Source organism: Megalops cyprinoides, chromosome 8 (assembly GCF_013368585.1).
Source record: "Megalops cyprinoides isolate fMegCyp1 chromosome 8, fMegCyp1.pri, whole genome shotgun sequence".
Classification (NCBI taxonomy): domain Eukaryota; kingdom Metazoa; phylum Chordata; class Actinopteri; order Elopiformes; family Megalopidae; genus Megalops; species Megalops cyprinoides.
The window spans coordinates 23162720-23171862 of record NC_050590.1 but is presented as its reverse complement, the minus strand read 5'-3'; the positions used below and the strand labels follow the sequence as shown (position 1 = coordinate 23171862).

Genomic DNA, 9143 nt, shown 5'->3' with positions numbered 1-9143 from the left:
GCTGATTTTGGTTAAAAACAAAACAAAAAAGACAATTACTGTGGTTTACCAGAAGTAGGGTGATGAGTGTTACTGCTACTTGCACATAGTCATCTGGCAATTGTTTTATCCACTTGCTTTTCATGAAGTGGTTCAATGCTCAGCACATCCTGTAATTGTACATGCTTTTTATATAGTGTAGCATATATCACAGGTGCCATGCTAGACACAGCAACTGATCTGCTGACTGACAAGGTGAAAGGCTTAAGTGTCCTGTCTGAAAAAGGCATTTCAAGTTTCAGCACTGGAAATGCATGAGGACTGTGTGGTCACATCTCGAGACTTTTCCAATAATGAAATAAAGTTCATGCTAATGAGGATAATTCATCTGAGACATACTTTCAAGCGTGGAGAGGAATTGCTCAGAGGAAATGTTAGTTCACGCTGACAACCCTTTAAACGTAAATTGATCGGGAAAAGGGGGGAGCCATTTTTTCCTGAAACCGAGGCGCAGCACAACAGTTCTATGCGTAACAGAGTTGGCATGGGTAATGGTAAGTCTATTTTTGCAAGAAGAAAAAACGCAAACAATATTGCTTCAACATAACTAGAACACCGACTATTTAAGAGCTATGGAAATTGGTTTAAAGAAATCGTGTTTACTATAGTAAATTAATTACACATCTCGCAGTAATTTATTCAGATTATCGCAGATGCTGTATTGGATTACGTACTTTTTTCCAAAGTGAAAGTATTATGAAAGCATGATTTTCATATTATACAAAACATAATCCTAACTGCAAAATAAGCCAGTTTACCTGTTTACTCAAAATGGTCTTCAGATTGTTTTGAACAAAAGGCAGGGTTGCAGAAAGTGAAAGTACACTGCCAAGAAAGTAGCCTGTTTTGCTCAGCCGTGCGCGAGACAAATATTTTAAATAATAAATGTTTATGAATGCTATCGGGTATATCCATCACTTTTAGCTGTGTGGAGATGTTGATACTTCAAAACATTTTATAGGATAAGACTGATTTACAGTAACAAACATTTTGTAGGATAAGTCTCTCTGTCGTCATTCCTCGTCGATTTATGTCTAGTTTAACTGTGGAGGAATCGAGGAATGCTGTTATGATAGTTACAAGTTTATTAAAACTTCTAAAGGGTTGTTACAAAGATTGTACATTTTCGCTGTAGGTCACGTATTGTTTCTTGCGAATGAGGAAAACAAGCATTTCCGCCGATTTTCTGCCCTCTCCCATTTTCTCTCGACAGATGGCGTACGTTGACGGTTGTGTACACCTGTCTGTCTGGGAGTTGGAACTCTTTATATTTGTCTGCTTCCACTCAGAAATAGCTCAACTCTGCCTGTTTAGCTCTGCGTGCATAACGGGCGATCGTAGGCTTCTACCACATCGAAAGAAATTAAACTTGCAGTGGTTTCTACTTATATAATGATCTCTTTTTGGATGGTCTTATTGCTGACACAGAAGAAGAAATCATTTGTATAGGAGAAACACAATAACCATAGTAACAACAGTAACAATTTGCCATTCGTCAACAATATATTGAAGACGAAGTACTTAATCCTAGTAAGTAGCCTACTTCGCGATCTGAAAGACTGATGAGTGTACGGTTCTCTGTTATCTGTCAGAAAACAACGATATGAGGCAACGTGTAGCTGTGGCTTACCAATTACAATAGTTCTGCCTTGTAGCCTACTGCTTGTGTCATTATTTGATCATTTAATAACATCTGGTCGTAATTTGTAAAACTAGTGTTCCTTTCGTTTCGATGTTTGTGGACCTTATATTAAAATGGGTTTTCATTCAAAAATAGTACACCATTTGCGTGTCAGTTTATCAGGAAAAGCTCTGGAAGAAAATGTCAACAGCTGAAACATATTCTTTTTCTTCCCAGAATCAAGATGAATGAAGACGTGTATGATGCACGGGAGCAGAATGAGTACCGCTATCTTGTTCAGGAGGAAGGTGAGGAGGAGGTGCAGTATTGTAGACGGAGCTATGTTAGCCCATTCTTAGTCCTCTCTCGGAGGTGCATCTTCCTCATCTGCTGTGGGGTGCTCTGCCTCCTGACCCTAGCAGGCTACCTGGCCTATGTAGCTCAGACTCCCCCACGTGGCTTTGTAGATGTCTACACTGAATGTGGAGAGATTTGGGGCCGCGTGAAAGATGGGGTTTATTCCTTCAAGGGGATCCCTTATGCTGTGCCTCCAGTCGGGGACCGGAGGTGGAAGCCTCCAGCCAACCTCCTAGAATCTGGCCTCTGCTGGAAAGGGGTCTATGATGCCACCAGGTCTCGAGACATGTGTGCCCAGGTGCACCCCATGGATGAGCATGGCAAGGTGTTGGGGGAGGAGGACTGCTTGCATCTGAGTGTCTGGACCCCCACTCTTCAGACAGACGCGAAACTGCCTGTGATGGTGTGGCTCCACGGGGGGTTTCTGCACATGTTGAGTGGGTCTGAGAAGGGCTACTCTCCCAGTGAAGAGCTGACAGCCCAGACTGGACTGGTTTACGTCAGCTTGAATTACCGTCTGAATGCCTTCGGCTTCTTGGCTCTTGAGCTTTTGCGACAAGGCTCCCCCACCAACACGTCTGGTACGTCCTAGAGCTTAAGTCACTTTGTAATGAAGATGCCTTTTAACTGTAAATATTAGTGAACAATGCAGGATCTTGAATTGTAAAACATTATATTCTTTTCTTGATTTTAATGTTTCCCATCATAGATATGATGATGTACGTATTTTAAGTTTAACCAACAACATAGCTACATCACATGTGATTATTTTTATCACAACTAGGGGTAATATTATGGTCTTGCTTAGAGGACCAGCTGTGTGTCACTCAGCCTGACAAATGTATGGTGACATTTGTGTGCTAAATTAAGAGAAGTGCAATGACCACCCCTAATGACAATGGGGAGAATTGGTTGCTATTGATTTATCCATGATTGTCCCAATCAATCATTCAAATCAATCACTGTGAAAATTTAAATAATAAACTGTTGTCTTTGTGAATATATGAACTCACGGGCACAGTGGTCAGCAGACTGTTGTCAGGCCTGATAAAACATGTCAGTATGAGCTGTTTGACTGTTATTATCATTTAATTATTTCCAGCATGGTGTTCACTCAACCAACTGCTTATTTTACTGCCATAAGTACAGCAGTCAATATTATTGTAACAGTCTGCCTTTCCATTCATTAAACATTTTTGAAAGGGTTTTTTTTTTTTTAGCCCATGAATAATGATTCATTTTACATGTTTATTTATCAGGTAGGTTAATGGTGTATTTAATCATATACTCCCTGTTTATCTTTTCTCCGCATCACTGACAGAAGTAATGATCATTATAAACAGTAGGCAAGGCAGGAGATAGATTTTTTAGTTTGAAGTTTATGTTTCTTTTTTATTATTTTAGGAAATTATGGCTTCATGGACCAGATTGCAGCACTGCAGTGGGTTCAGAGAAACATTCATGTATTTGGTGGAGATCCAGGAAATGTCACTCTGTTTGGGCAAAGCTCCGGTACGATCATATTGAAATCATTCAGCAGAAATGCCCTAATGTTCATTTGAGATGTTACTGACAATATCTTACTGTGACTGTAAATCTGGCCTATCCAGGAGGGACATCTGTATGGACCATGATGATGTCACCATTGGCTAAGGGCCTGTTCCACAGGGCAATTGACATGAGTGGCTCATACATCTACAACAGCTCCCTGGAGAAAGCTGAAAAGGACAACCTGGTATTCCTGAATAACTCTGGCTGCCAGGATCTAGCATGTCTGCACAAACTCTCTAAGGCCCAGGTCCTCAAGGTCAGATTTGTGGTTATTTTCTTAGAGTTACATTTAGTTAGATGCTCTTACCCAGTACAACTTCTAAAGAGAAGTGAATAATTTTTTTTCAGCTGGTTTTCTTCTTTATTATCAAATTTGTCTTGTGGCTTTGCAAATACAAGGCTAACAGTTAGTTGCTATTTGATTGGTTAGTCAGTTTCAGTATGTGTGGCAAAGTAAGGGAATGTAATTATGAATGTCAGTTAGAGCCTACATTTACCTTTGTAGTAGTTATTCACATAACCATTCTTCAGTCAGATGTAAAAATTTCTTCATTTTGGTAGGGGGCTATACATTTACACTTCTGTTTCAAACAATTAATTCCTGTCCCAATTTAGGCCATCCCATGGAAAGAATACCCTTACTGGGCAGCAGAGGATTTAACTGACTTACCGATGAAAAACAGGTTTGTTGGCCCTGTGGCTGTAGTGGATGGGTACGTTCTGCCAGATGCCCCTTTCAAGATGTGGGAAAAAGGAAAAGGCTACAATGATGTTCCCTTTGTCATCGGCACCACTGAGCAGGAAGTTGACTTCAGGTAACCTCCTACTACTTTCCTGCATTATAAACTCTTGCCTCCCAAGGATCTCTGCTTGCACTCACTAGTGTCACCTTTCCTTAACATGCAGTGAAACAACTATGTGTAATGTTGCGTTTCAGTGTTCAGAGGAAACAAAGCAAGTGGCCAGACATTCCTGTCTGTACTGCTCAGGCCTCTGTGTGCCTGCGTGACTATGAATCACTTGGTTAGGTAGGATAAGTCCTTAGTGTGGCATGTATAAACCACTGATTAGATGTTCTGATATTTACTGGGCATGTGCCTGACTTATCTGTTATCTGATGGCTGGCTTTCCTTGTATTATGTCCTTTTCTTTTGGAGAATTATGCCACTTGGCATTCTGTCTTTTCCTTGTCGTTCTGTTTTTTGCTCACCTCCCTCCCTGGTAGTATCCAGATTTGCATTGAAAGGTTTGATTTTTCAGAATACAGTGATATTATATCCCTTTTTGATCACATTGGAACCAAGTCTAATTTGAAAGGGTGGGTGTAAAGACTTTTTGTCTGTAAAAGAGCTATGATGCTGGGGCTCACACCTCACCTCATTTTCCTTCCCTGAATGAAGCTGAAAGTGCATTTCAGCAACAAATTCAACCGTATTTGTTTGAACCAATCTGTTAAACTGATTAAATGATCTCTTTGATACAAATTACAAAAACTCGTAAACACCATGCTGATGTTAATATTTCTTTAACTAAATGAAATATACTTCAAACCAAATTTCTCAAAGGTAAAGTATAAAGGTATATAAATATAGCTTTCCGTAGCTATATAGCTTTCTATTAGTTGTGGTCCAAGGTCATCAAACTTTGTCCTGAGAGTTGCTAGATATAACAAAAAACATAGGGAAAACATTTTAGATACTTGTAGTACATAAGCTCACTGTTCACGATTAGTTTAGGATTGTACCTCCTTTCACATTTTTATGTGAGAAGCTTGGCTAAGTATAATAAGGCCGTAATGGGAAATCTCAATAGAGTCCGATTTGGAGGGTAAATGTAGTCACAAACAGTGATTGGTGGGCTCTTTCAATAAACGCTATAAAGTGTCTGTCTCTGTTGCTGTCCAGCTGAGCAACCAAAGACCATGCGTGATGTCTAGCTAGAAGTGTAATGTCATTTGCCCAAAATAGGGTCATGCCTGTACTTCAAGACATGATCTTTTTCACCTAAAGAATAATATCCACTGTAACTGTTTTGTCAGGATTCCTTGAAAACCTGGCCTGAAAAGTAAGGGTATTAAACAGGCAGTATAATTATCTTGTTATACCCAAGATTCCCTAATAGCGTATAAAATTAAAATGTATAATGTTTAACAATTCTGCACCTCAGATTGTGATATCCAGTCACATCTTCCCCTGAGCTCGGCACCCTCTTAGAGACCTGTGCTTCCAACTTTGTTGTTATAATGCTAAATCTCTCACTTCATTCTCTCTCCTTGCTGGTGGAATGTTCTGCCTGCTAGCATTGGTACTGCACAGCCTTTTATTTTTTTGTTAACCAATATATCACAGCATTTTCACTACTCTGTAATTTAGCCTTTGACCATGTATTTTTAATAATCCATTGTTAGTAACCCATATTTTTTTCTCTTGAAGATACTGTTTTTCTGGTGTTGGTTTTAATCTAATTATTTCTTACTTACATCTGTGTAGAATCTTGCATGTTATTTGTATTTGTTTTTGTTTCAAAATGTGTTTTATGTTCTTAAATTATCAGTCTGTGGTAGTAGGAATGCATCAGTTCTGTGTTTGAAACAAATTTGGAGCCTATGCAGTCATTATCTATGGTTTGTAAATTGGATGGGTTTAAATTTCATATACATCTTTCTACATTCTACATTTAAGCTTTTTGAATCCAGTATGTGTTGTTTTCATTTTGAAGTTATGCACAGTATAGTACCAGTTAGCAAGGCATGCAGGAAAGCATTCTCATAATGTTGGTCTAGTAAGTTTTGAGAGCCCTCGTTTGAATTTCTCTGCTCTTTCATTTTTGTCTGTAACTTCTCCATATATTTTAAGTAGCCCTGAAAAGGGGTGTCTACTTCCAGTAATATATAACATTTAAATCTACTGTATAGTACATTCTTTTGTTTTACTGTATTACTCCTAGTTCACATACTCTGTTTTCATTCTTTTCCAGTCCACCTTATCAGAACATTTCAGTATGGACTTGGGATGACTACCGATGGTTTGTGACAGGTATGTACCTTACTTTTGCTTCTGCTGGTTCATCCGTTTTTAGTATTGGTGCATTATGCATAGTTTCATCACTTTTGCTCTTTGCTGCAGATAAATTGACCCCTTTCGGAAGAAATCTATCTAAGCAAGTCCTGGACCTTTACCCCGTCTCTGAAAAATGTCCCACAAAAGACCGTTGTCCCGAGCGACTCTACACCACCATTGTTTCAGACATGCGAGAAACCTGCCCCAACAATGACCTGGCCAGCAGAGCTGCAAGTAATGAGCGCTACTTTTCAGTCCTTCAGGAACTGTCCTTCGCTCTGGTCTTTTTAATTCAGCCCTGCCTTCAGTGTCTCACCTTCATGACTTGTGGAGTGACTCAAACCACAGAATCATTGAGTTTTCCTTGATATCTAAGTAATGATTAGTCCATCAACAAATGTGTTTAGAGGTTAACATTAAATAATGTTAGGTATATATGCCCAAACTCTTGGATTTGTCATTATAGTGACGCACCTTCTCCAGGCATCACCATGCTGAGGGGAGAGTTGTTTGGTAGTCATCTGTAATGCATGCTATTTCTCATCTTCCAGAGGCCTTGAAGAGCCCTGTGTACCGCTACGTAGTGACTCATACACCTTCCAAACAAGCAAGTGTCTCCAAACTGCTGCCGTTTCCCAGTCGCTTCTCATTCCACTTGCTGGATAGCCTGGCCTTCTTCAGGGGTCTGAAAGCGGTGTTGGGAGAGACAAGCCTGCAGGATGACAGTTTCCAAGACACCATGACAAAGTACTTTATCCATTTTGCTAAAACAGGTGAGTGGGCTAGGATTTTTCACTTAGAACAGCCTGAATTGTTCTAACACAGAGACATCATGAACTATCAGAGACAGTACTGGTTCATAGATTTCTCAAAACCCCTACTGTGATTTCAGTAGTGTTTTCTTACTTGAATTGATAGTATGTAAAGTTCTGATATCAGCACCAGAAAAGTCGAGGGCTTTACAAGGTTCCCCATAAGTTTGCTATGGCAATTCTGTAAATCCTGTAAAATAGCCATAGTATGTTGTTTCCATATTAAAATCTTGTTCTGCATGTCATTATGTGGCATGATCATGGGTTGTTCTGTCAGGATAATCCTGCACCATGGTGTACAGATTGCTAGGCAACAAGATTGAAATCACACCAAGATGGGCAATCATGCAAAGGGAGAAAGTTGTGTGACAATTTATGAAAGAAATACCATTGACAACAATGAAACACAACTGTATTGTCTTATGATGTTTGCATGTTAAGCCGACCTGGCTCTCTTTAAAACTGAAACCCACAGAACCATGGCCCATCAATGTTGAAACATTTGTGTAGTGTATTATATTGCCAGCTAAACTTTCCATAATGTCTTGCTACCTCATAGGTGAGATGCCTGGTGAGTGGCCACAGTACCCGCCATACACAGCACTGCTCTCCAGTAATATCACTGTGGCCCAAAACTACAGTGCCATGAGGTGCACACTGTGGGAACAAAATGGCTTCTATCCCTATGCATGGATAAACTGAGTCTATGAAGACCAGCGCAATGAATTTACAGCTTTTACTGTTTTTTTTTTTTTTAACATATGTGATGTATATGGGGGAAAAGTACATAATTAGAATGTGAAGAGATGTGTTGATTGAAAAAATCTATATGCAGTTTGAATGAGTTAAAAGGAAAAGTACTTGAAGGAATTTTTTTTATCATTGACAGTAAATGAGGAAAGATGGGTTACTTGGCAAATTTAGAATTGAGTTTTTAGGTTGTAAAAATCCCCTTTTGTGTTTTCTAACAGAATGTGAGGCTCTTAAACCACTATAATGACATAGGCTATGCTCAGTAACTGCTACATTGCTTTACTTGTCGTAATACACTTAATCATTGCTATTCAATTTGCAAGGAAGTCTGTGCCATCCTTTTATATATTATGAAGTGGAGGAATGCCATTGTTCAATTTATATGGAGCAGACTTATTTGGAAAGGAACACAACTAAAGGATGAATTAGTTAACATTAAGCTACCTCTTCTGTTAACACATCTGCAAATATTTTCTACACTGTTTACATATGGCTTCACGACAATATGGCTGCACTATAATATAAACTTTTTTGTTGCTTTTTTGTATTTTTTAAACTGTCTTCAATGTATTTGAGGTTCTTCACTCAGGAAATAAACTTAAAACCATTCAACCAATGCTCTAAGTGCTTTACACCTGCATCACTCCTGTAATATGAAACATACTGAAAATGCGACAAGATTTCAAGTCTTTATTGACACAAAATTAGTTTTTCAATGCATATAATAAATATATTTTGGAAAGAGTTTTTTTTTCCCACTGGGGCACAAACATACAGGCAGCAGACAAATAGTGAGTGGCTTCAACAATACCTATCATGATTATCAGGGAATTACAGCAGCAGGAAAAAAGAGAATATCCTTGGTGGTGTATGCTAGAGTCCAAAATGTGAAATTCTACATCTGTTGAGGGCATAAATTATTAATTATATTTTGGACCCCTTTGTTTACAA

At 38.9% G+C, this 9143-nt stretch overlaps 1 protein-coding gene across 2 annotated transcripts; it reads left to right on the top strand.

Annotated features, from left to right (window-relative positions):
* Positions 1 to 291: 291 nt before the first annotated feature.
* On the top strand, positions 292 to 8776 carry si:ch211-71n6.4 (para-nitrobenzyl esterase). 2 transcript variants are annotated; one of them, XM_036535189.1, is made up of 9 exons: positions 292 to 533; positions 1898 to 2598; positions 3422 to 3529; positions 3628 to 3824; positions 4184 to 4383; positions 6545 to 6603; positions 6694 to 6861; positions 7179 to 7400; positions 7999 to 8776. In XM_036535189.1, exons 2-9 carry the CDS (start codon positions 1905 to 1907, stop codon positions 8139 to 8141), a joined length of 1791 nt encoding a protein of 596 aa, XP_036391082.1. In that variant the 5' UTR covers positions 292 to 533; positions 1898 to 1904; the 3' UTR covers positions 8142 to 8776. The 2 variants fall into 2 exon arrangements, with proteins under 2 accessions (XP_036391082.1, XP_036391083.1); XM_036535190.1 differs by lacking the exon at positions 292 to 533 and adding an exon at positions 1474 to 1569.
* Positions 8777 to 9143: the final 367 nt, after the last annotated feature.

What these genes read in the sequence shown, in the direction of transcription:
- si:ch211-71n6.4 (XM_036535189.1), top strand. Translation starts at nt 1,905, where the DNA reads ATGAATGAAGACGTGTATGATGCACGGGAGCAGAATGAGTACCGCTAT. An exon ending in CTCCCCCACCAACACGTCTG is followed by an intron (nt 2,599 to 3,421) that starts GTACGTCCTAGA and finishes TTATTATTTTAG; the next exon opens with GAAATTATGGCTTCATGGAC. An exon ending in CCTGGCCAGCAGAGCTGCAA is followed by an intron (nt 6,862 to 7,178) that starts GTAATGAGCGCT and finishes CTCATCTTCCAG; the next exon opens with AGGCCTTGAAGAGCCCTGTG.